The 26725-nt window shown below is 49.4% G+C and overlaps 1 protein-coding gene and 1 non-coding gene across 4 annotated transcripts; one reads left to right on the forward strand and one right to left on the reverse strand.

The window, feature by feature from the left end:
- Positions 1-1135: 1135 nt before the first annotated feature.
- On the reverse strand, positions 1136-26665 carry Ggt5 (gamma-glutamyltransferase 5). 3 transcript variants are annotated; one of them, XM_013113836.3, is made up of 12 exons: positions 25867-26661; positions 13293-13423; positions 12966-13061; positions 12229-12424; positions 11565-11722; positions 10968-11114; positions 8531-8667; positions 8024-8214; positions 7538-7644; positions 7264-7382; positions 7037-7147; positions 1136-2991 (listed from the first exon to the last, which is right to left on the reverse strand). In XM_013113836.3, the coding sequence occupies exons 1-12, from the start codon at positions 26037-26039 to the stop codon at positions 2845-2847; spliced, it is 1713 nt and encodes a 570-aa protein (XP_012969290.1). In that variant the 5' UTR covers positions 26040-26661; the 3' UTR covers positions 1136-2844. The 3 variants fall into 3 exon arrangements, with proteins under 3 accessions (XP_012969290.1, XP_021083191.1, XP_040588314.1); XM_021227532.2 differs by lacking the exon at positions 7037-7147 and having other exon boundaries at positions 25867-26665; XM_040732380.1 differs by lacking the exons at positions 11565-11722; positions 12966-13061; positions 13293-13423; positions 25867-26661 and having other exon boundaries at positions 12229-12340.
- Positions 3644-3748, forward strand: LOC121134409. Its single transcript, XR_005871482.1, has one exon. It is a non-coding gene; the product is annotated as a U6 spliceosomal RNA (small nuclear RNA).
- Positions 26666-26725: the final 60 nt, after the last annotated feature.

The following is a 26725-nucleotide window of genomic DNA, read 5'->3' on the forward strand; positions in this document are numbered from 1 at the left end:
ACAACCGGTTTTTATTGTTCAAGACATTTGATGCTTTTTAGGGGTTACTCTTAGGGACTCAAGAGTAGCTTCTTAGTCTTCTTAGAAGACTGGCTTCTTCAGTCTTTCCTCTACGAGCTGTGTCATCTACTGGGTTGAGTCAGGGTCTTGCTGACCCTTGGAAGCTCTGAAGACATTTCTTCTGTTATCAACCTTCCTCTTGCCAACTGTTCATCAGTTAAAAGCCAACCTCTTCACAGTCTGTCTTCTAATCTGTACTCAGACAAGTTTATCCATGGCTCCCCTGGCCTGGCGTAGCTTCTCTCATCAAGAGGATAGGACAGTTGACTTACCAGAGCTGTAGAAGACTTTGAGATGTGTCCTGTCATGTGCCTTAACCTTGGGGTAAGGACCAACATATTGGCTGTCCTCTTAGTCTCTATATACGTATTGGTGTTGGCCTCCATGTTTGCTTGTTGAACACCCAGAGAGTCAGTTACACCAGTCTTGATGGGAAGTTTGGACATAGGAACATCTCACTGCCTTTTGTTTTAGCTGATATTAAAGGTTAAATTGCTTATCATTGGTTGTTCTCTTCAACATTTAACATAAGTTTCCCAGTGGCATTGTGCATAGCAAAGTCAACCTCTTTCTTTTTCAAGCTTGGGAACTAAATTTATCCTACTATACATCAAGAGATGAATTATTAGTAGGAACAAGGTATGATTGTCTCTCTCAGATATGGCATTCATTTCTTTTAAGGATCAAGGAGGAAACCTGAATTGCCATTTCTTTCCAGTCACAATGTGTCAGAGGTACATAGTCATAGGGGAATCCCTAAGTTCCTCTTAGAACCCAATTAGTATACTAGGTAAAATTGTCTCTCAAGAACAGAACCCATGGTGGAGTTCTGATGTTACTGCTTTAGTCTGGCGTAGAAAACACACTGACGTCATCACACGGCAACAGACATACCAGAAGGTGTAGCCACCCCTCTGTGCTCGGTAGCGCCTGAGTCAGCTTAGCACAGGTGTAGCAGGAGTTAGAAGTTCATGTGGGGAAGCAAGACTAAGTAGCTTGGAGGGCACAGTCATAAGACCAGGAAAGCCCTGTAGCAGGTACAGAAGTGGACACACAGAGAGCTGTGGTCAGGAGAGAGGAGAGAATTGAGGGGAGTCCACACCTTACCACAACGCCACGACAGAGATGAAGATCTGATTGTAACCAAGAGCATCAAAAGATCCCATCTGGACTTCACTTAATCTCCTAGCTTGCAGCTCTTGATTTTACAAGCAGCTGATCCAAGCACCACTCGGTTTTATATAAAGGATGAAGCATCCACAGACCTCAGTCTTCTTTGCTGGAACTGATCTTCTACAGATAGTGAGGGGTGGCTCTAACGTCTTTTAAGAAACCCTAGCAAGTTACCTAACCCCTTCCACCACATGACAGACTCTCTGTGAGGAGATAAACCCTCAGCAAATTCCTTCCACCAGATGACAATCTATCTGTGAGGAGATGAACCCTCACCAAACCCCTTCCACCAGATGACAGACTCTCTGTGAGGAGATGAACCCTCACCAAACTCCTTCCACCAGATGACAGACTCTCTGTGAGGAGATGAACCTTCACCAAACTCCTTCCACCAGATGACAATCTGTGAGATAAACCCTCACCAAACTCTGAACCTGCTGGCATCTCTATCTCAGACGGCGTGGTTTTCAGAGTTATGAGTCTTCAGCTTTTTTCAAATTTTTGAAATTAGATTTATTCACTTAATTTTGCATGTGAGTGTTTTGACTGCATGCATCCTTGGAGCCTGTGGAGGTAAGAAAGGGAACTGTGTCTGGAACTGGAGTTGCAGAAGGTGATGAACCAGCATGTGGGTGCTGGGAATCAAAACCTGGGTCCTCGAAGAAAAGGGCTCTTAACTGTTGAACCAGAGTGATGAACTTCTGTTGTAGCACCCTGGATTCACCGAAGCAACTCCTGCAGGCACTTGGGGTCACACAGAAGTACCTGACGCTCCCAGAGAGACCTCCATCATGGGCACCCTGCTGGATAGCCTGCAGTTCTCAGCCAGGGATGACGTATCCCTGTCCAGAGACAGTTTGTGCTGTTGCATCCGGGAGTATATGAGGAGATGCTATAGTGTCGAGGGTGAGCGATGCAGGGACAGCTCCACACAACAGAGTTCATCGCGTGTGTCAGTACTACCGAGAATGAGCCCTAGTCTCAAGAACGTGGAATGTTAGGTCCTGATCAAGGGCCCGCAAGCTGTGCTCCGTCTAACCTTTTCCTGGCGTGGAGAAGGGCCTCACAAGAGTTGAGGACAAGTGCTACAAGCCACACCCCTGCCTTCTCAGTCACAGGCGAGATGGGGACGGACACACTGCAAAGCCCCTAAACACACTGTAGCTTGAGCAGAGCAGAGGCGGGTGGGATGCTTGCCCCTGTTCACTGAGCCTTAAGAAACCTGGCCCATCTCTCAGCCTTGATGTTGAGGCATGAAGGACCATAGGAGTCTGAGGCGTCTTGTGTGCCACTGGGCATTATTATCTGGGGGTCCCTTTCCCTGCTTAGAACCACTAAATCAGTCCATAGTGTGGCTCCTCTTTAATCCTGGAATGGTAGGCACTCCATGTAGAGTCAGGGCATGAGGCCTAAGGAGGCTAGAAGAGCCAAAGCAGGGCCACCACAGGTGTTGGGAAGGGACCACGGACAAGTCAATCCCCCCTCTTCAGTCTCTTTTCAGTCCCAGGTTGGTCTCACAGCCAAGGATCCAGGTCCTGGAACACTTAGACCCACAGCCTCATCCATGTGGGGCACACAGTGGGTCAGATCCTAACTCTGGGCAAAGCTGCCTTAGTATCCCGAAGCCTTTCCAGCCTTCCTGGCATCAGATGCGGCATAGACACAGGGTCCTTCCTGGGACACAGCCTGGACCACATTCAAGAAAAACAGTCTCGGGCTGTCGCTCTGGCCCCGCTCTCGCAGCCCCTTCTGCACCTCCTGAAGAAGAGAGAAGGGACGTTCACAGAGAGGGCAGCGCAAGTCCCCTCAGCACACAAGGGAGTGACTGACCGAAAGATAGGAAAACAGACCTAGAGAGATGGGACTGGGTGGGGGAGGGGAGGAGGGCCCGAGGACCCTGGTAGGGAAAGACTAGGCAGGAACTGGTCCTAGAGCATGGAGTTTACAGCTTGAACGTATCAGAGGGGCTATGGAAGGACAGTGAACTCAAAGCAGCAACCCATCCAGAACCAAGTTCATTCTGTTCTTGGGTCCACTTCACTGTGGATCCAGAGGACAAAATCTGAGGTATCTAGGGGCTACCATGGATGGAGAAGGTAGCTTTAGAAGACTTGGGCTAAGTGGCCACAATTTTGAATCTCTTCAAAGCAACACCCGTTGGAATCCACTGATGTCCTGGGACATTGAGAGGGACGAAGTACTGGATACTAGGTGTCCAGGGCCATCAACCTGACTACTGCCAAACCATATAGGACAACAGCAACACAGACACAAGGACTCGAGACCTAAAATATTGAGATACGCAGCAGTCAAACTCCTGGGGGCCTCTAACTTTAGGGCTGATAAGGGGGTGTCTAGGAGGACCCAAGGCTGCTGATCCTGTTTGTCCAGGGTGTCCATGCGCTGCACTATGCTCACTTCAGCAACACATACGATAAAATTGAACATTACAGAAAGATTAGCACGGCCCTTGCTCAAGGATGACTTGTAAACTCATGAAGCATCGTGTGAGTGTGTGTGTGTGTGTGTGCGCGCGTGCACGTGCGCGCACGTGCTCATGAATGTAAAGATATGCATAAAGGAACACTCATCTATCCAGCCAGGTATGGCGGTGAATACCTGCAACACAACACTTGGGGGGCAAGAGCAGGAGACGGGGTTATAGATTTGACGTCAGCCTAGGCTACATAGGAAGTCTAAGGCTAGCCTGAGAAAACTTCTGTCTCAAAAGCAAACAAACTCATATGAATCCAAGAAAAGTAGAACCCTGAAGTGGTAGTGGGAGACATTCAGGACGTGGGTCCTAATTGCTCAGGTGTAAGACACTAAATCTGTCAATTTGGAGGTAGAGACTACTGAAGGCCCCAGCCCTGCAATTCTGATTTCTTTGGTGTTAAGGATTTTGATATCCTCGGGGTATGAACCCCCCACTACTGCCATTTATCATGTTATAAGGGAGCAAAACCCCTCAGAACTGCATTTCTTCCGTCCCACACTTCCATGTGCTATTTTGGATTAATGGGCCAAGAATTTTGTCCACTGTGGCCCATTATCCACAGTTGTCCAGGCGTGGCGACATCTCTGCAGTCCCTATAATCAGGTGACATCATGTGACTTGAGCCACTGGCAAGGTGAGATTTGGAGGCACTCCTTGGGCTCTTAAGTTTTTCTGTTTACTGTATAAATTGCCCAAGGGTCTTGGCATTAAGGGCTGAGGTCCTCAGTGCTAAAGCCAAGGTTAAACTTTGAGTCCTCGGAGGCTCCATTTCTCAGAATGTAGTGGCCAAACTCCAAGCCCTTCCTCACTTTGCTGGTGGCTTTTGCTTTTGAGGGTCCTTGGAGACTTGAGGTCTCTAAGCCAGGGTTTATGAGCTTCTCCATGGAAAGCCCTGGGTCTGTGTAACTGACATTTTAACGCCCTGAGGGAGCTGACAATCTTGGCTTCACAGGGCACTGGATTTCATAAATCCCAATTCCCAGACCATGTGTCATCTTCTAAATTCTCAAAGGTTCTCAGAGTGCCAAGTATTAAGGATTAATATTCGCTGAGGACAGATCTTTAGTTTCAAGAGTCAAAGCTCAAGATCCAAGGACTTAAAAGAACTTGTCTTGGATCTTGCATCCTCTAAACATTAGTTCCTTGGGTCTGGTGCTCTGAGAGAACATCTCAGGTCGCTGGAAGAACCCAGCATAGATGCAAAAATGCCAAGAATTTGAGTCCAACGGGCTAAGCCCTGAACCTCAGGATCTGAACAACAAGTTCTCAACACTACAGATGTTGTTCAACTTCTGATGGGATGACGATGCCCCAATAAATCCATCACAACTTGAAAATATTGTAAGTTAAAATGAATTTACATATTTAATATGCCTGACCCGAAGAGATGACTCAGCACTTAAGAGCACTTGTTGCTTTTGCAAAGGAGCTGAGTTCGGTTCTCAGCACCCACACAGTGGGTGGCTCATAACCATAATTCCAGTTCCAGGGATTCCAGTGCCCTTCCAGAGATCATGAACACCAGTCATGGACATGGTACACATGCAGACATGCAGGAAAAACACTGTCCACATAAAATAAATCTACTTAAAAATCAAGTACATCAGGGCTGGAGAGGTGGCTCAGCGGTTAAGAGCACTGGCTGCTCTTCCAGAGGACCTGAGTTCAATTTCCAGCACCCACATGGCAACTCACAACTGTCTGTAACTCTATTTCCAGGGGATCTGACACACTCATGCCAATGCTCATAAAATAATTTTTTAAAAAATCAAATACATCTAACCTATGAAATATCATCAGTAGCCTGACTTAAATGGGCTGAACACTCACTTTGGCCTACAGTGTCATCTAAAACAAAGATTATTTTATTATAAAGTGTTGAACAACTCACGTGTAATTTTCTGATTACTGTCCTGAAGTTATAACACAGAGTGGCTATGTGAGTAATTACCACTGATGTATAATAGACATTAAATGGTTTCCACTGAATACACATTACTTTTGTCTTTTGTAGTGCTGGGAGCTTGTGCATACCTTATCACTGAGCTACATCCCCAACCCTGCACATATGGCCTTTATACCATTAGAAAGTCGAACAATTCATGAGCCAAACTATTATGAGCCAAGGACCGTCTGTTGATGCCACTTTTTACTAAAGGCCTCCTAGTTTAAGGGTTTTTAGAATTTTTTGTTTGTTTGTTTTTTTGAGACAGGGTTTCTCTGTATTGTTTTGGAGCCTGTCCTGGAACTGGCTCTGTAGATCAGGCTGGCCTCAAACTCACAGGGATCCGCCTGCCTCTGCCTTCCCAGTGCTGGGATTAAAGGGGCGTGCCACCAACGCCTGGTGGTTTTTAGAATTCTAAGGGGCCCTGGAAGATGGCTTTGGGAACCAAAATCTTGAAACACAGATAGTTGAAATGATCCTGAACACAAAGTTTATGGCCTCAAACAGCTAATGGTTGTTTTGAAGATTTATTTTTTAATAAATAAATTAATTAATTAAGTTGTTCAAGGCAGAGTTTCTCCGTGTAACAGTCCTGACTGTCCTGGAACTCACTCTGTAGACCAGGTTGGCCTTGAACTCATTAAGATCTGCCTGCCTCTGCCTCCTATGTGCTGGGATTAAAGGCGTGAGCCACCACAGCCCAGCTAGTTTATTCTTGAAAGATTTATCTATTCTTGTGTGTGTGTGTGTGTGTGTGTGTGTGTGTGCGCGCGCGCGCGCACGCAGACCACATATAGGAGCCTGTGGAGGTCAGAAGAGGGTGTCGGATCTCTTATAGTGTAGAGTGGTTGTGAGTTCCGCTGTGGGTACTGAGAACCACTGAGTACCCTTAACCACTGCGCTGTCTCTCCAGCCCCAAAGCTGCTAATATTTGTATGTGTTCCACACGGAAGCATCCAAATTAGCTTCAAAAATCTCCCCAAAGCTAAGTTTCTGGGAAGCAAGGTGGTAGCCACTAAAGAGACTTCAGCCCCTGGTCCTGCTCTGGGGCTTTAGTGGGGGAAACCGCATGTTTGGAGGTAACAGCAGCATGACCTCAATGCTCCATAACAAAACGCCACAGGAAAAGTCAGCTCTTTCACGAATAATGGAACTCAAATGTGAGTTCCACACTACACGTGGGAATAAGGCACCAGGAAGGAGCGCCTAACTGCCACAGCCAGAAAAGCCAGCTTTCTGGAAATGGTAAACACAGAACAAGGTTTTCAAGTCCTCACCCTGGGAGAAAGAAGTTACTGAATTCTTTACAGGGGACAGGGAGCAGCGTGGGCTTCAGGAGGCAGGTGGGACCTCTGTCTCACCTGGTTGAACTCGGGTTCATATGCCACATGGCCCTGGCTGTTGACGTGTAGGATGGGGGCTGCAATGGCTTCCGTCAGGTCAAAGCCAAGCCACAACTTATTCATGATGGTCTGGAAGGGGTAAGAGGGAATGGGGAGGCGCTGGCCATCCTGTCACAACACTCCCATCCCTGCCCCACGGAGTTTGCCAGACAGGAAACAGCCTGGCCAGGAACCCTCAGACTCACCTGGATCACAGCAGAGATGATGAGGTCTCCCCCAGCCCCGCCAATCACCAGCTTGGATCCCTGGGCCTTGTTCACCAAGATGGAGGGTACCATACAAGATGGTGGGCGCTCACCTGGAACTGGGGTCACCAAGCATCACCCACACCCTCCAGGAGTACCACCCGCCCTCCTTCATGCTTTGCTTCGTGATGGGAGTGACTCATCCAGGGGTTAGCGGCCCACCCACCCTCCTTTCTCTCTTCAAGGGAAGCTGGGCGGGAGGCCTTGCGCTCACCAGGTGGGGGAGTGACAGCGGAACCTGGTAGGTGCCTCCAGCATAAGTCCAGTAGCTCGTTGTTAAGGAGGATGCCTGTCCGAGGCGAGTACACCATCGCTCCAAAGCTGCAGATAGGTAAGGTGGAGTCTGACCTTGGGGCCTTGGCTCCCAGCAACACAGGGCTGCAACCTCTCTGGATCCTTCACTATAGTGCCTTCCATCATACCAGAGCCCACCCACAGATCCCAAAGATCCCCTCTGGTCCCCATCAGGACACCTTTGACTCAGGGCCACCTAGCAATAGCTTTTGTCCTCAAGGAATGTCCCTGGTGCCAGAGGGAAAAGCGAAAGCAAGATACTGTCTGCTTAGAGACTAATAAGGGAGGTCAGAGGGTGTAGACCAAACTGCGGCAAAGGAGACTTTGACGTCAGGAGCAAAAGGGAGGGATCTACCCACCTGCCCCTGAACCCTGTCCACCCCGCCTCTCCCCAGGTCCCACACACGGTGTGTTGATGGTGCTGGTAGCTGCCACAGCACTGCCGTCCTCTCCCAACACAGACACATGAGAGGTGCCCATCCTGATGCCCCTGACCCCAGTCAGGTTGTAGTGGCTGAGTTGGTGGTCACCGCGGCCATCGATCTGCTGGCGGATGTGTTCGGCTAGGGCCTCCCCCAGGAGGTCCTGGGAGGTGTCCTGGGGTAAGCAGTCAGATAGTTAGTGAGGAGCAGGCTGGGGTCCTCTGAGCAGATGGTCAGATGAGCTGATTACCCCCGGGAGACCCTTTCTCCAGTCTGTCATAGAAGGGCCTTCCTTGAACCCATGTCAAACCCAGATCCTACCCGATACAGCTACCACCTCAGAGTCCCTTCCACCTCTGAGGACCACTGCCAGGATATCCCTACCTAGAACTACAAAGAAATTTCCTCTACCTTCCCACAGCCAGTTCTGACCCATGCTGTGTTCTAGGGAAGAGATGGGAGACAACACCATCGGTCCCAGGGAGTCTTACCAGTGTCCCTGGGTGACTGGAAGGGTCCCTTAGCCGCCACCTCTGCCCTACTGCGAACTTGAGTGTCTCTACAAGGTGATGGTACATGTCCACTTTCCCTTCAGGCCGGGTCACTGTCTCTGCAGAAAAGTTGAACCCTGGGGAGGTAATGGAGTTCAGAGGTATTACTTTATGTAGTGGGATGGATGTTGGCCCCCAAAGGATTTATTCATTTCTTTATGCCCCAGAATCCATGAATACTGGTTTAGAATTAATATCACATTATATGGCAAAATATGTTAAGGATTTTGAGAGGAAGTGTTTACCCTGGATTGTGTAGATTATGTAGGCTAACCCTAAATGTGATGATTGTGTGTGTGTATGTGTGTGTGTGTGTGTGTTTCAAGACAGGGTTTCTTTGTGGAGCCCTGGCTGTCCTGAAATTCTCTCTGTTGACCAGACTGGCCTCAAATTCAAAGATCCAAACTCAGAGTTCTGACTACCTCTGCCTCCTGAGTACCTGGATAAAAGGCGTGTGCCACCACGCCAGCCACATGCATCTTTTAAGTCAGACACACAGATGAGAAGAGACGACCCCTCTTGTCTGTGGTCTTTGACTTTCAACAGTTTCAGTTACCTGCAGTCAGTCATTGTGTGAAAACATGAAGTGGAAAGTTCCAGAGTCAACAACTCATCGATTGTGAGTGTCCCTCTGAGTAGCATGGTTACACCCTGTGCCGTCTTGCTCCATCACACGGATGTGAGCCAGTCCGTTGTCTAATGGATCATACTGCACATGCTGCCTGCTCTTTAATCACTTCTTAATACCCGCCCTAGCACTGAGACCGGTACCCAGAACCTGGCACATGTTACACAAGAATTCCACCGCTGAGCTCAAAGGCCTCATTAACCATCTCTAGGATCAGGTCAACTGTCACCATACTGAAGGGCTTATGTCAAGATGCCACCTATATTAGTGAATAATCACCTATGTTAGTGAATAATGGCCCCAGTGCGCACTCGTGGGCTTGGTTCTGAGCGTGGCACTGCTGGGAACTGTAGGCTGTGGGACCCGGTGGGAAGGTTAGGTCATGTGCTCAGATGGGGCTGGTATTCTCTCCTTCCTTTTCTTTCATTTCCCAGCAGCCTTGAGAAGGGGCTCTTGCTCTACCACACGTCCCTGCCATGATGCACTGCCTCGCCACAGGCCCCAAAGCAATGGAGCCAACCAAACACAGACAGAAACCGCAAACCTGTGAGGCAAAATTAACTGTTTCTCTTTACAAGTGGGTTTTTAAAAATATTTATTTATTATGCCTACATGCCAGCAGAGGGCACCAAATCTCATTATAGATGGTTGTGAGCCACCATGTGGTTGCTGGGAATTGAACTCATGACCTCTGGGAGAACAGTCAGTGCTCTTAACCTCCGAGCCATCTCTCCAGCCCTACAAGTGGGTTTTTAATCCCAGGTATATGTTATCATAACAGAAAGCTAACCAACGATGGTGATGCTGGTGATTTACCTGTGCCAAAGGGAAGTCATACAGTGCTTCCTGTAGGGGAAAAGGCTGTGTCTGACTGTCCCTAGTTTATAATTAAACTATCACAAGTGTAGCCATAGGGGAACAAGTAGCACCTTTATGGCTTTGTACCATCTGAACCGATGAGGGCGGAGCCTAGCGTGATGCAGCCCAAGACAAGGAAAGCTGGCAGATTCTCCCTGGGAGACTCCAGAGGGAACCAGCCCTGTACACAACCTGCCATGTGACTGTGAGCTTCTGGAACTGTGGGGCCTTGGGCAGTCCCTGTGGGCTGTGACTCCCTGTGCTGTGTGTCGGCCCCGAGTGTTTATACCCGACATGCAGCACACTACCCACAGAGCCTTCTACTCCTGTGCCCTGAGACTGGGCCGTGAACGTTGGAAAAGGATGTCATTTCCTTCTGCACAGTTCCTGAGAGAGACTAACTCTAAAGCATACCATCCTGATCACTGTCCACGGCCCTGGACAGTCTTGGATATCATGCATCTGTTACCTTAGTTTATGTCAAAAAAGACCACACGCTGTCATGGGGATGTCTTGGGTGTCCCCGAGGGTCCAATGGGATTGGAGCCTTGATCCCCATAGTATCCCCATTGGGAGGTGGCTCAACCTTTAAGAGGTAGGACCTGATAAGTCTTCAGGTCACAGGGAGGTTGCTGTCTGGTGGTGGTCCACGTGTGACTCTGGTAGTTCCTACAAGAGGACTGATACGGAAGGAATCAAGCCTGGGAAACCAGTACTCTACCATTGAGCTAAACTCCCAGCATTAAACTGTTCTTGATTGGTAGCTGTGTCCAGCATTATACTATAGTGACAGAAAGCTAATGTGTCCCGCAAAGTTAGGGACGAGCTGGGAGCTCAGGCCCCCTGCAGGGCAGAGCTGGAGGGGGGAGAGAAGGCCTGAGAAGATCTAACCTTTCAGCACATTGAGAACGAAGCTAAGAATAGCACCCCCTGCAGGTGGTGGTGGTGAGTACAGAGTGTAGTTTCCTAGGGACATCTCCAGGGGAGCCACCACTTCAGGCTGGAAGGCAGCCAAGTCTTGAACTGTCAGCCGGCTTCCTGGAGAGAGATGGTGAGAGTTCCAGGTACAGATGGGGATCACCAAAGAGCAAGGAAGAGTTGCTACTCATCCCAGGACACATGAAGACCGTAGTCCCAGAGGGGTGATGGCGAGTGCATGGGCAGCGGTATAGGGTGGACAGGTAGCAAGCTGAGGAAGACAAGTAGGAAATAGGATGAGAGCAATAGCCAACTCAGCCACCCAAGCCTGCCATTGCCTCTTTACAGGCAGACTTGCGAAAAGCTCTGCCACTCGAGGTTCTTGACCACAGAGGCCCCAAAGGCTAGCAATGGCTAGGCTGGACTAGATGGGTACCTGGCCTTTCCCGAATCCCGGGAGCACCCAGTAGTTCTGAAGGGCCTGGGGAAAGGTGTGACTTTAATCCCCAGTGCCCAGAACTGGGCTTTTTCTCTAGCTGGGCTGGGTGTTGGAGCTTCAGTGTAGCTAACCTTCCTTGGCAATGTCCTCCACCAGCATCTGGCCCAGTCTCCCTGTGTATAAGGCCTCCGGACCCTCCGTGGCCACAGTCTCCAGGGTGTTGGCCAGTGCGGGCCATGGAAATGGGTCCTGAGATCTCAAGGTTTCTGTCCCATTGAAGAAGAGCTGTCTGGGGTGGAGGGGATTGGGTAGGAGGCAACTTCAGACAGATGCCAGACCCCAGCGGACACTCACATTCCTCTGGGTTCTAGAGAAATCTTCAGGATTCTTCTGGGAGAACAGTCATGGCCCCAGTACTGAAGAGCTGGGGAACGTGTTCTCTAGAAGTAGGTGGGGCTGGCACCACCACCCGCACTCCTGGCCCTGGAACCTTTCTGGTGTGTGTTTCTCCCAGGGTCACCTTGTCACCTACTGGGAGGACCTATCACTGAGCTAGTATAGTAAGCAAAATGGGCCAGCCAAAGACTGTCTGCCACTCCCAAAGAGAAGCAAAGGGAAGCCAGAGCTGAAGGGATAAGCCGTCCTTAACTTAAGTTAGGTTATGACCAGGGAAAAGCATTGGCTACCCTGGCTATAAGGACTTTGGTGCCTTAGGGTCAACCCTCCAGTTGAGGAACGACCGAGGTACAGCTGGACAGTAGGATATAGATTTGAGGGCCCCCCCACAGTGCTCACCTCAGAGTTGATGAGTACAATGAGGGCCGCAGGAAGCTGCTGTTGAGGAACTGGCTGAGGACAGAGGGCACACGGAAACCCTCCCGGAGCAGAGTGACGGTGGGCTGGAAAAGCTGTGCCCAAGGCAGGCGGCCGTGTCGGCGGTGGGCCTCAGCATAGCCACGGAGCTCCCCAGGGACCCCAATCCACTGGGCCCCTGCACGATATGCACCCGTGCTCAGCCCGGCACAACCATCTCATGCCAGCCTGCTCTCCCAGCTTCCAGGGTCCACGCCTGACCACAGCATCCCTGCATAGACCTCTTGTGGTTCCCACCTGCCTTCCATATAAAAAGACCACCAGGCACTGGATCATTGTAGTAGACAGAACCAGGCCCAGGCTACACCACCCCACCCCTCCAGGAACCTACTCAGCCTTCAAGTAAACTGGACCCCTGTCCCACCAACACAGATCCATTGAGCTCCCCAAGACTGGTCTCCCCCTTGGAAACCCACAACCACTACCCTGAGTCCCTCCCTATGCCCCCACCCCCATCCTCAGAATCTTCACGACAAAGAAGCCTTCTAACCCATCCAAGATGGTCAGGGGTCCACAGTTTCCCATATCCAGAGGTTGTGTCCAATGTCAGCGTGTCACAGCCTGTTCATGAGTCATATGGACTCTTTGGGGAGGGGGTTCTTGACAGGCCCATATCAGAGGGAGTCAGGTTGTCTAAAGAACCCTTCCAAAGGCCTTACCTGTGCCTAGTGACTGGGCCTTTTTACACTGGTCTAGCAGGCCCTGGACATGGCTGGCGGGCACTGTCTCCCGAGCGTTGATGACTTCCACCTTCCCTGGAGTTGAGGCAGGGTAAGAGATGGCTATAACTTGCTCTATATCTTAGTTTCGGTCTCTGTGCTAGCCCTTAAAACACTACATATCACCAGGGATTTACACCATAGAGGCAAAGGCAGGGCAGAATCCCAAGAGTACCAGGGAAAAAGCATGCAAGAAGGCCCAAGAAATTCATGCCCCAGGACTGAAGGGAAGCCCACCTCCCCAGGGGGCATTACACCAGGGCCCACCTGTTGTTGCATTGTAGATGGTAAAGACGACCCCTCCGCCCAGGCCCATGCTCTGCGGGTTAACGACACCAGTGCAGATCAAGGCTGCGATGGCGGCGTCGGTAGGCGAGCCCCGCTGCTGGAGGATGGCTCTAGGGGTCATGACACAGAATCGATTGCAGAGTCTTAGCCCAACCATGGAAGGTTGGGCTGGGTCTGAGGAAGGGTAAGTGTGCTGCTCACCCATTCCTCAGCCTCCCAGGATCCCTAGACAATCAGACACAGCAGGGCCTCTAGTCAAGCAGGAGCTCATTTATTACCACACAGCAAGCATTTTAAAGCGAAAAAGCCACAGGGTGGGGAAACAGCTAATGGTTTAAAGGTCAGCCTGTCGTATGTCTAGGCACCCTATGCTTTACCTAGTGAACACGAGTAGTTCTTGACTTCATCTGGTTCAATCTAGGCAACCAATCATCCTTTTTTGTAAACAACTCAGGACTCACCCATCTGAATTGCCCTCAGTGCCATCTTTGACTGGCTCATGTGCCCTACATCAATAATCTGACTTCCCTACCCCATCTCTTCCTGGGCTCGTGTGACTGGTGTTTACCGGGAAGCAGTGACAGGTTGATGGTCTATCTATTGGCACCAAAAACCAAGTTAGGTGAAAAAACACGCTGAGCTGCCCCCTCAAATCCAGCTACTCAACGGTCCATCACCACACCCAATAGATTGCAAAGCAGGATGGTATTTACACTTCCCTGTGCCACACATAAGGTAGTTCCCATTTTCAAATGACTCTGATACTCCTCCGGAGCTCCCAGAAACACTGGCTCATTGCAACCGGTGGAACCTGGCCTAGGCCACACCCCTAAGACCCATTCTGAGTCTCCACTGTCTAAGCTGGCCTTTGGCAGGTGACCCCAGGATCCTGTTACTAGGGTCCAGTGCTTGGACTAATGAGCCCTACATCTTTTTATTCACCCCCAAGTTTATGACGATGCACTTGGGTTTCAGCTTCTTCATCTGTCCAAGGTCCCAGGAGCAGGTCCTTCAACTCCAAAATGTTGGTGAGACCGGCCTGTGTCACAGTGGCTACTGTACCAGTACATCCTACACAGCTCACCAAGGATCGCCCTTCTTTCATACCCAGAGACCCTCCCCAGCAACTCTGGGATTACCGTTTAACCTCCAGGTACGATAAGGAACTTGAGGCCCACAAGAGTATACCTTGGTCGGTCTCCTTCCACTCTGCCTCACTGTACAGGTTCCTTAACCTCAATGTTAATACACATGGGAACCCCATCACCATACATGTAATCTTGAACGGAAAGGGACAAGAGGCATAACTGAAACAAAACTGCTAGATTCAGGCATAAGTACAATTTTCAAGAAAGATTTAGTGTGTGTGTGTGTGTGTGTGTGTGTGTGTGTGTGTGTGTGTGTGTGCATGAAGGCCCCCAAAGCTAGAGTTAGAAGTGGATGTGAGACCCCGACGTGGGCTCTTGACCCCTCTCTCCAGCTGGGTAAGTACAGAATAAACATCATCAATACAGTTGAAGGGAGAGGGAGAAGTGACATAAACCCACCGGAGCCAAGGCCTCGGCTCTGGGGCCCCTCAGCAGCAGCCAAGCTTGTCTTCTGCTGCCCTCCCCCTGCAAGCCCTTTCTGCTCTCAGCGTCTTTGATTTCCATCTTGTGTTTTTCTTCACCTCCCTGACCTCCTAATGTGAGTCCTTGATCCATATTTGAGCTCATCCATGAAATGCAAACTATACTTACGATTTCTGAATTTATTTTCTATAATATTCGTGTAACAGGTTTTCTTTTGGGCCACCAACCAGTTCCCAAATCATGACACAGAGACTTATTAGTTGTAAATGCTCGATCTTAGTTTAGCTCTTATTTTATTGTTTCTCTTTATGTTTTACCTTGGGCCTCCCTCCCTCCCTCCCTCCCTTCCTCTCTCTCTCTCTGCTTCTCATGTCTGTCTGGTGGCCCAGCTTCTACCCGGGACATGTCCCTCTCTTTCTCCCTCGTTCTCTTCATTCTTCTCTTTTTTCGAGCCTAGATTTCTCCTCCTTATTCTCGATGCCTGCCAGCCCCCACCTGTTCCTCTCCCACCTAGCTATTGGCCATTCGGCCTTTTATTAGACCAATCAGGTGCCTTAGGCAGGCAAGGCGAAACAAACGCCACACATCTTTACATAATTAAACAAATGCAGTTCAGATAAGTGTAACAAATCCTTATGTCATTAGCAAAGGCAGCATAAACAAATGTAACACACCTCTGCCTAGTTACAATAACATTCCACATCAAGTCCTCTTCCCAAAGTCTGGAGACTTCTGTGAAGCCATCTCCAAAGGCCTCACTGGGGGCTAAGAAGCATTGCACATGCACCATGATCTAAACTGCAGTGTTTTTTCCCTCCCATCTCTACCTCCACAAGAGGCTGCTGTCTTCACAGACTTAGAAAACGACATAATGGTGGTACCCCTTGCCTTGAATCCCAGCACTCAGGAGGCAGAGGCAGAGAGATCTCTGTGAGTTCCACCTGTCCACCACCCTAGTCCAAGCTATCCAGCATCATCTGGTGGCTACAGTTACCTGTTGGACCTGGACTCCTGTGTCTGCCTGATTTCTGTACATTTCAATAAAATAATCTGGCCACTTGCCACCAGATAGCCCTGTAGTAGATAACTAGACACACACACATACATACATACATACACACGCGCACACACACACACACACACACACAAACACATTTATTTTATTTTATTTTATTTTATTTTTTGAGACAGGGTTTCTCTGTGAAACAGTCCTGGCTGTCCTGGAACTCATTCTGTAAACCAGGCTGGCCTCCAACTCTCAGAGATCTGCCTGCCTCTGCCTCCCGAGTGCTGGGATTAAAGGCATGTTTTGAGGTTTCAAAGCCAATGCCAGAGCCAGGCTCTCTCTGTCTCTGCCTGTGGATCAGGACATAGCTCTCAGCTACTGCTTAACACCACTCCTGCCTCCATGTTCCCTGCCATGGTGACAATGGACCAACCCTCTGAAAGAGTAAGCAAGTCCCCAGTTAAACGTTTTCTGTTGTAAGAGTTCCTTTGGTCATGATGTCTCTCCACAGCAAAAGAACATCGACTAAGACACACCTGTGCACACACATACACACTCTCACATACTTATATTCACACACACTTAACATTCCTACACACAGGCACAGCCCAAACAGGGGAGAGAAAAAGAGAACTTGCAGGAAGTAAATTAAGAGACATAAAAGATACAAGAAGGTAGAAACCACAGGGCACTGGAGTCCTGTAAAGGCAAGAGCGAGAATGGAGAGGAACTAACGGGAAAACACAGGGCACTGCAGTTCTGTAAAGGCAGCAGCGAGACTGGAAAGGAACTAATGGGAAAACACAGGGCACTGCAGTTCTGTAAAGGCAGCAGCGAGAATGGAGAGGAACTAATGGGAAACACAGAGCCGAGACCAGGCGTGGTGGTGCACACCCTTAATCTCAGCCCTGGGGAGTCAGAGGCAGGCGGAGCTCTGAGTTCTAGGTTAATCCTGTCTTGGTAGTCAGTTCAAGACAGCCAGGGACACACAATGAGAGCCTGTCTCAAAAACAAAAACAAAACACAAAGCAAGTTGTGGATAAAAAAACAAACCAAGCCATGGATTAAAGACCCATTAAAATATATCAGTTTGAAATTGGGTATAAAAATAAATAATAAAATTGTGTATAGCCACAGACAATGCTTTTGCTATTGACAGTGTGTGAGTGTGTGTGTGTGAGTGTGTGTGTGTTTTATGTAGCCTAGGCTAGACTTGAACTTGTGACCCTCTTGCATCAGTCTCCCTCAGATAGGAACATAGGCCCATGTTGCCATGCCTGGATTTTTTTTAATTTGTATTGAATTATACTATGGCTTCTTAAAAATATTCTCTAAAAACAGGGTCACCTTTTATGGATGAAACTTTTTGTATGGCTCTGGGTTTATAAATAAAATAATTACTGGTAATAAGTACTAAAAATATTTATTTATTTATTTTGGTTTTTCAAGACAGGGTTTCTCTGTGTAGCTTTGGAGCCTGTCCTGGAACTCGCTCTGTAGTCCAGGCTGGCTTCAAACTCACAGAGATCCACCTGTCTCTGCCTCCTGAGTGCTGGGATTAAAGGTGAGTGCCACCAATGCCCAGCTAAAACATTTATTTTAAAAGAATTCTTTTTTTGTCTGTAATAACAACCCTAGCTGTCCTGGAACTCACTCCAAAGATCAGGCTGGCCTTGAACTCACCACCACCCAGCCAAAATAGAAATTTTCACTGGTAGGTTCTAGTGGGAGACTTCAGATCACGGGAGAGTGTGTCCACCAAGGAGACCATGGGACCTTCCTCTGCTCCCTTCTCTCACTCTCTGTTCCAATTCCTGGCCGGGAGGTGAGCAGCTGTGCCCTCTCCCACACTCTGCCCTGATGCATTGTTTCGTCACAGGTCAACCGGCCAACCAGTCATGGGCTGAAACTGGCAAATTTGTAAGCCTGAGTAAACTTGTTTTCTTTATAAATGGATTATCAGGGTAATTATTATAGTATTGGAAACCTGACTGGCACGACAAGCTACCACAACTCAAGTAACTCAGGCAGGCCTTGTACTCTGTATTCTGTGTACAGTGCACACAGAATAAAAATTTTACAGTGGGGGAAAATCATAGCCACACGAATGGATTTCCTTGAACATGGTGACTAAGGGCTGGAGGGAGGGCTCAGCTAGCCAGCCAGGGATACAAAATAACTGGAAATACACGTGCACAGTACATACACGAATGCCATCCTTGGTTAGCTCTTGACTGCAGGGCTGGTCAAAGGAATATGCAAATTGATGCAGAGACATCCTGGGCTAGTTGATAGGAGTGCTCTCCGAGACTGATGAGTGTGGGGATGGGGAGGTCCCCATGTACGAAACACAATGTGCAAAAGGACTTGGCTATGGACTGTTGAGATGGCTCTGCGGTTAAGAGCATTAGTTGTTCCTGCATGGACCACTGGTTTGACTTCCAGTACCCATATGGTAACTTACAGCCACCTGTGGCTTCGGTCTCAGGGGATCCAGTGTCTCCATCCTCTGAAGGCACCAGGCATGCATGTGGTACCCATACATACATGCACCAAAATACCCATAAAAACAAATAAATCTAAAAAGTAAAAAATACATAGTTTCTGACGTAAAGGAACCCCTAGTTTCCTTTTGTGTCCATGTTGTGACAACTTGAGCATTAGAAAAAATAAGGAAGGGACTGGAGAGGTGGCTCAGTGGTTAAGGGCACTGGCTGCTCCTGCAGAGGACCCAGGTTCAGTTCCCAGCACCCATATGGCTGCTCACAACCACCTGTAACTCCAGCTCCAGGGGACCCGATGCCCTCTCTTCTGACCTCCTTGGGCACCATGCAAACATGTGGGATGTCTGTAAACTTTCACACACACAAAATAATTCTTTAAAGAAAAAGCCAAACTAGCCTGGCGTTGGTGGCACACGCCATTAATCTCAGCACTTGGGAGACAGAGGCAGGCGGATCTCTGTGAATTCTAGACCAGCCTGGTCTACAAGAGCAAGTTCCCGGACAGCCTCCAAATCCACAGAGAAACCCTGTTTCAAAAAACCAAAAAAAAAAAAAAAAAAAAAAGAAAGAAAAAGAAAAAGCCAAACTAAATAAAACCAACTGGGGATTATAGAATAATAAAACAAAGCAGTTATCTGTGAGTCAACAGAAACACCCAAGCACTTGAGGTCAGGGAGTGGAGATGGTGTTTAGAGAGGGTCATTATAGTGAGTAACAAAGAAATCATTAAGTTTGGGAATTCACTTTTGTCCCTTTCTTTAGTCATGTGACTCCTCTGGAGTCTGCCAACAAGAGGCCATCACCACGTGCGGCTACTCAATACTGGCCCGGAGCCAAGAGTCAAGATAAGCCTCTTCTTTACAATTTAGGAACAAGTCATAATTTGTTCTCATTTGCTTCCTTTCTTCCTTCCTCTCCTTTTTTTTTTTTTTCTTCTTGAGACAGGGTTTCTCTGTGTAGCCCTGGCTGCACTGGAACTCACTCTGTAGACCAGGCTGGCCTTGAACTCACAGAGATCCACCTGCCTCTGCCTCCTGAGTGCTGGGATTAAAGGCGTGTGCCACTACCCACCCAGCTATAATTTGTTTCTTAAGCTGTATGGAAACATAAATTCAGCATGAATACTGAAAGAGGTAAGCTAAACTCAAAGGCTTCACTTCTAGTAAATCACACGGGGGAGAAATTATATAAATGTGGCAAAGCCTTAAGTTCCCATTCAACTCTCATTCATGCTAGAGAGAAACTATATAAATGTAAAGGCTGTGGGAAAGCCTTCAAAACAAATCCAGTCCCCTAGCCTGTAGTTCTTATGTTGTGAGTAAAACTCCATGACAACCTTCCTGGAAATTGTTTGACGACAAACCACCTCCAAGAGACAGAAACCACAGAATGCTCCCTCCCAGCACCAACCAATGAGAACAGGCTACCTGCAAGTAACAGACAAAGCCATAGAAACCACCAATGCTCCCGTCTGTAGCCAACCAATCAAAAACACTAACAAACCAGTTGCCCTGACTCTGGGAAATTCCCCTAATTGTCCCCCAAATGTTAACCAATCAGGATCCGACCCACACCTACTGATGTAATTCTGTGATTTTTTTTTTTTTAAATTCTGGCGATAGACAAGGGACGTCACTCTTCTGGAGGCTGCTGCATTAGTCTGCTAGACTGAGTCCCTACCAGTAGGATTAAACCAAAGAGCCTTATGTTTGCAGTTTGGTGAGTCTAGCTCCTTGGTAGTTTCTGAGGGTCTTCAAGACTTGGGCACAACAATTTTTTTTTTCGAGACAGGGTTTCTCTGTATTGTTTTGGAGGCTGTCCTGGAACTCGCTCTGCAGACCAGGCTGGCCTCGAACTCACAGAGATCCGCCTGCCTCTGCCTCCCAAGTGCTGGGATTAAAGGCGTGCACCACCATTGCCTGGTGGTTTTTTTTTTTTTTCTTAATGCTGGTAATTAGCTTAGGGCCTTGCACATGCTAGACACATTTCTTGAAAAGAATTTACTACCTTCTGGTGATTCATACAAAGAAACAGAAACAGGCTGGTGGGCCTATTCTGTGGGTAGAGGGGCTTGCTGCCAAGTGTGCTGACTTCAGCACAGGTTCCAGAATCCACATGATGGAGAAAACCAGCTCCCACAAGCTATCACCTGACCTACATAACGCGCGCGCACACACACACACACACACACCTTCAACAAGCAAACAGATAAATGTAAAATATTTAAAACATAAGAAACTGGTACCTGTTAAAGACACAGAAGTCGTGATTTAAAAGTTCCGCATTCACATACACAAATAACTCAAGCATAGAGGGACCGATAGCTTTCTATTACTATAACAATTACTGAAATAATCAACTTTTAAGAAGAAAAGGTCTATTCTGAGTCATTGCCCAGAAGTTGTAGTCTGAGGCAACTTGCTTCTGTGACTAAGGGCTGTGGTGTTTGACAGCGACAAGGGAAAAATGGAGGAGAGAGGGGTCCCACAGTCCTCTTCCAGGGCATGCCCCAGTACTCACGAGGCCCCCCACTCTGCCCACCCCTTAAGTTCACCCATGTCCCACCAAGTGGAGAGCTCGACATTCCACACGACCTTGAGACGACCTTTAAGATCTAAGCTGGTGCCGGAGGCTCAGCCATAAGTTCTTTTAAACAAGGCAGGATGGAATAAGCCGATTTTAAAATAACACGAAATACGCTTTTCTTCCGGAGAACTGAGGGGGAGAGGGAGGGGGAAAGAGAGGGGGAGGGAGAGAGGGGGAGAGAGGGGGAAAGGGGGAAAGAGGGGAAGAGGGGGAGGGAGAGAGAGGGAGGGAGAGAGGGAGAGAGAGGGGGAGGGAGAGAGAGGGGGAGGGAGAGAGAGGGAAAGAGGGAAAGAGAGAGAGAGAGAGAGAGGGAGGGGGAGGGGGAGGGGGAGGGAGAGGGAGAGAGAGGGAGAGGGAGAGAGAGGGGGAGAGAGAGGGAGAGAGAGGGAGAGAGAGGGAGAGAGGGAGAGAGGGAGAGAGAGGGAGAGGGAGAGAGAGGGAGAGAGGCGGGGAGAGAATGCCTCTGTAACAGTGTCACCTGGGAGCCTCGCTTTAGCACCACCTGGGACACCGCTGGGCATGTGCGTAGGGATTTTCTTGATTAGGCTAATTGAGGTGCCAGGATTCCCCCATTGTGGGTTGTCCCAGCTGGCCCCTGGAACTGGGGGCCCTGGATCGTACAGAAAGGAGAAAAATAACAGGGCACAGGCGGTCCTTGTTCCGTCTCTTGATTGCGGATGTGGCACGCTCAGCTGCTCCAGGTTCCTGTTGCCTTGAGTTCCCCATCACGATGAACTGTATCTTGAGTTGTCAATCAGAACAAACCCTTTCTCTTTCAAACTGCTGTCACCAGGGTATTTTAACAGCCATGGGGAAAGAAAGCTCAGTTTCCCAGTTCTTTATGAGATCCGCATGAGCCCCATACCAAATGCAAGAATGGCGTGTGCCTAGCGTGGCGCGAGGCCCTGGATTGGATTCACGCGCTGAACACAGCTAAACTGAGGAAACAATTGTAACAAAGGAAAACTGCAGACTGTCAGGACAAAAATGAGCATATCATATTTTTATCGTCTATGATATAAAAATCATACTGAATCACTAGTAAGCTGAATTTGTGCTAGGAACACAAAGGTGACTTAATACTGCATTTTAAAGGGGGAGAAATAACAAGATTTAAAAAAAATAGAGCTAGGGCTGCAGAAATGGCTCAGTGGTTAAGAGCACTGGCTGCTCTTCCAGAGGTCCTGAGTTCAGTTCCCAACAACCACATGGTGGCTCACAGCTATCCGTAATGAGATCTGGTGCCCTCTTCTGGTGTGCAGGCAGACATGCAGGCAGAACACTGTATACATAATAGATGTTTGAGAAAAAAGAGAAAGTAAATCTAATGTACAACCTAATTTTAAAAAAATGGCAGAAAGAGGGTATCGGAAGTGCCCCATGCTGCCAGGCAATAGAGAGGAGATTTTTCATAAAACAGAAACTTCAGATAAACAGTGACCACACCCAACATCCAACATAGTCACAGATCTGTTTGCTGGGGGTGGGTGGGTGTTCTGTCCCCCTTGCTTACTACGGTGTCCCTAATCCATGACAGACTAGAGGGGTTCCTCACATGTTAATTTACCGTTATGGAAATGGAATCCAGAACCCCGTGTATGTCAGGTAAAGCTGTGCCGCTGAACCAGGCACCACCCCTCACATACTTGATGCATGACAAACGAAAGTATTACATGTTACAGGGAAGAGACAGGCCCATGGATTACCCACATGTATCTCCAACCCCCGACCATGGACACAGACTGGGAGCCCGGGGCCACAGTAGTCCCACTATAGTAACACTATATTCCTACTAGCCAGCTGCAAGAGGCTGGGGGGGGGGGGGAGGGCGGGTAACTCAGTTTCCGGAGCCTGGCTTTTCTCCGCTGAGAAATGTTTTTGTCAGCAGGATAATTGTACATATCAAGGGCACTTGTCCACAAGGAACCAGCGGGCTGTTGTCACCACTTCCGTGACATGCTCATCGGATGTGTGGGCTCACACAGAAATTTGCATACACGCATACCATCCCTAGGTGCCAAGGGACTTTCATTATGAGGTCCAGTGGCCAGGGAAGGCGTTACTTCCTGATGAGGCGGCCAGGAATTCAGAGAACATGAAGTTCGTAGAACAAGTGTCGGGCTGGAAGGAAGAGTGGAAATTCCAGCCAAGGTCCTGGAAGGGAGGGACTAGGCGCCGGGCGCTAATCTTCCCTCAGATGCAGGCCATGTCCAGATCAACCCAGGCGGATGACACTGTACAGAGCTACTAAGGGAACATGTCCAGTGTGGGGATAAACACACCTGTGAGCTCACAGGCATCCTACGAGGGCGGTGCAAGCCTAAACGCCACCTCCCAGAAGGGAAACTGAGACTCGTGCAATTCTATAGCTTGGCCTGTGTTATTCATCTCCCCAGACACCAGGTGGACATGGATTAACAGGCCACACGAAGCCCTTGGGGTTCAACTGTCACCACACTTATAGTCACAGTCCAGACAGTGGCCCTGCAGAAACTTGCTGCCCAGAAACCCAAGGGAGTCCTACCTTCTGCAATTTTGGTAAATAAAGCTATAGCCGTCATGTGCCCAGGGCTGGGCAGATTGGGGTCGAAGGGGAGGGGTAGGGGACTTGGGGAAGACTGCCCCTTTCACAATCCTCCCACCATGGCAGGAGCAGCAGTAACAACAGTAAGGAGGAAACTCCAGTACTCCGAGACTGTCTGCTGTGACACTGGCCAGGTTCTTCCCCTGGGCAAACCTTCTAAGTCAAATGGAAAGCTTGGCAGGGAGACACTGGGGTCAGAGGCCTAGCCTGACTATGGTCCCTGGCCTTTCCTTTACCGTAAGCAGCTGGGGTCAGAGGCCTAGCCTGACTATGGTCTCTGACCTTTCCTTTACCATAAGCAGCTGGGGTCAGAGGCCTAGCCTGACTATGGTCTCTGACCTTTCCTTTACCATAAGTAGCTGGGGTCAGAGGCTCTCTCCCACTCCTGGGTTCTTAACACTAGAACAGGAAGCAGGGAGAGCCACCGTTTGACAAAACACTGGAGGGAACCCACATCCGCTTTCCAACAGGGAGAGTTTTGAGTGCAAGGGGTTACAGGACCCAAGCTCCAAGCGCCGATCACAGCCCAACCTTCCTAGACCAAGTCCTGTTCAAAGACCTCCCTCAGAGATTCGTAGAAACACCCCTTTGTTCATGGGTGCGGCTCATCTGGCTGGTAATCTGTGAGGCCTGAGTGCACACGCGTGTATGTGTGTGTGCCCCCACCCCCCCACACACACACACTCACACACACACATACTCACATGCATTCTGGGAGGATTAAATAGACACTGAGTCTCATAGCACAGAGCAACAGTTGGCCTTAACTCCTGCCTCCTTTGGGAACACCCTGTGGAGTAAAGAGGGCGGCCTCTACGGATCCGAGCTTCTGTCCCCAAGTTAAATGGAGACGCGCACGCACAGAGGAGACAGAAGTCTGGGAACGTAGAGGACCAGGTCAGCAGGGGTGGGGGCTGCTACGAGCAGGGGGGTGGGAAAGAATGCGCAGACAGATGGGTCAAGGGAGGGAAGAAGGAAGGAAGGACAAGAGGGAGGAAGGAAGGATAAGGGGTGGGTGAATTCGAGAACAGTAAAAGAGCATGCTAGAGTGGTATTTTGGGTGGAGACCACCATTCTCTCTGTTGCAGAACCCAGCCTTGGGTGTGTAAGGCACTTGACCCCTCACAGTGGCTGCCAGGCTAATACTCTGGGAAGGAGGCCCAGATGGCTGGAAGGATGAACAGGTTTGCCCAGGTTACTGGGGGTCCAGTTGGAGGCAGGGGACTAAGTGTGGCTTCCTGCCACAGCCTGGTGTGTGGCAGCGTGGTGGGTAGCAGAAGCTTCCGTGGGTTGGGTTTCCTGGATGGTCAGGGAATACCTACTGTGGCTCCTGTCACTCTGTTTTCCTCCTAGTCCGACTAGTATCAGTCACTCCGCTCACCCAGACCCTGCCGAGGAGGGGGAGGTCCTGATAGCTGTGGCACTGGTGTGTGTGTGTGAATGTGTGCATGTACATGCCTGTGTGAGTGTGTGTACATGCATGTGTGCATGAGTGTGTGAGTATGTGTATATGTGTATACATGAGTGTGTGTATGCATGCATGCATGAGTATATATGAGTGTATGTGTATGCACATGTGTGTGAGTGTGTGTCTATGTGTATATGTTTATACATGAGTGTGTGTATGTGTATACATGTGTGCATGAGTGTGTAAATGTATATGTATGCATGTGTGTGTGAGTGTACGTGTATGCATGTGTGTGTGAGTGTTCTCAAAGACTTGGAGAAGAAGCTTGGCCCTGGGAATCATTGTATGTGGCAGGTAGGCAGGACCTACATATGGAACCCTAAAGCCTGTTGCCTAGGCCCCTGAAAAAGTTCCAGCCTTGCATGCCAGGCAGCGGTGGTACACACCTTTCATCCTGGTACTCAGGAGGCAGAGGCAAGGATCTCTGTGAGTTCTGGTCTACAAAGCAAGTTCTAGGACAAGTTCCAAAGTTACACAGAGAAACCCTGTCTTGAACCCCTCCCCCCAAAAAAGTTCCAGCCTTGGTCAGAACAGGCAGGGGCAAGGGAGCAGGCCTCATTTAGTCTGCTTTTCCGACCAGCATTGTCCAGGTGGCCTTCTTGAGCAATAGAGTCACACTGTCTTTGCAACTCTGTCCTGAGTCCCCATCTTCCCTATGGACACGCCTACACTGCTCTATGTAGGGACCCTGGGGCTGATGTGGGAAGCCAAACATACAAGGCCCTTACCTCACAACCAGCATGGCACTCACATGTCCTCTTCACACCCCTACCACAGTCACACAGTCTCCCGAAGCCACCAAGGGCCACCAAACTCACACCCCCTCTTACTCACCGTCCAATATCTGAGCAGATCTTGGAGTCAGCAGCTACGGCAGCATGCGCAAAGGCCCCGGGGCCGCAAGAGGCGTGCCGATGAGAAAGGGCCACAGCCAACACGATGATGGCCAGACCCAAACCAAGACCTAGCAGAACCAGGCACACTGTGGTCCTGTGACTCCAGGCCATGGCTCTGAGGTCCAGGGAGAGAGGGCAGGGGAGGCAGGCAGGCACACAGGGCAGTGGACAGACAAGAGAAGCAAACCGGCTGGCAGATGAATGGAAAAGAAACTATACGGGTAAACTCAGGCGAACAGATAGATGGGGGAAAAAAATCAATGGATCTGGAGATAAAGATAAATTATCACACAGGCCAGACAGCTGGATGGAAAAGATAATAGATAGGCTTACAGATAGGTGGGCAGGCGGGTTTACAGAGGATCAACAGGAAGCTGGTCAGCCAGCCAGATGGGTTTATGGAGAGACAGAGGACAGACGTACAGACAGACAGACGGGCAGACACGGCAGCCAGGCTCCTCCAGTGCTTGTTACAGAAGCAGATCTGGCCACAGGTCTGAACTTCCCAGTTTTTAGCTCCTACAGCTTGGCCCTGGAGGCAGGCCAGGCATCTACAGGGAGGTTTTTTTTTTTCCTCGAAGAGAAGGGCCCAGCTGCTGCCGTTAACTCTTTCACTGCCAGTCGATCCCGTGGCCTTTCCTGATGGCCCAAGGGCACCCAGGGGCTCCCCATCCCAGTGCCATTGGCAATGTGATGCTTGCCGTACCCAGGAGAACTGCGGCACAGGACTCACGGAGACTCTCCCGCCACTTCCCTGGCTCCCAGCAGCTCAGGGCCAGGGTGTCTCCTGCAGGGTG

Source organism: Mesocricetus auratus, unplaced genomic scaffold (assembly GCF_017639785.1).
Source record: "Mesocricetus auratus isolate SY011 unplaced genomic scaffold, BCM_Maur_2.0 Super-Scaffold_100027, whole genome shotgun sequence".
Lineage (NCBI taxonomy): Eukaryota > Metazoa > Chordata > Mammalia > Rodentia > Cricetidae > Mesocricetus > Mesocricetus auratus.

Excerpts from the sequence above, each read along its gene's own strand:
- Ggt5 (XM_013113836.3), bottom strand. The coding sequence starts at position 26,039 with ATGGCCTGGAGTCACAGGACCACAGTGTGCCTGGTTCTGCTAGGTCTT. Across the intron at positions 13,424-25,866 it reads ATCTGCTCAGATATTGGACG|AGCCATCCTCCAGCAGCGGG; the intron begins GTGAGTAAGAGG and ends CATGACCCCTAG. Across the intron at positions 13,062-13,292 it reads CATCTACAATGCAACAACAG|GGAAGGTGGAAGTCATCAAC; the intron begins GTGGGCCCTGGT and ends CCTCAACTCCAG.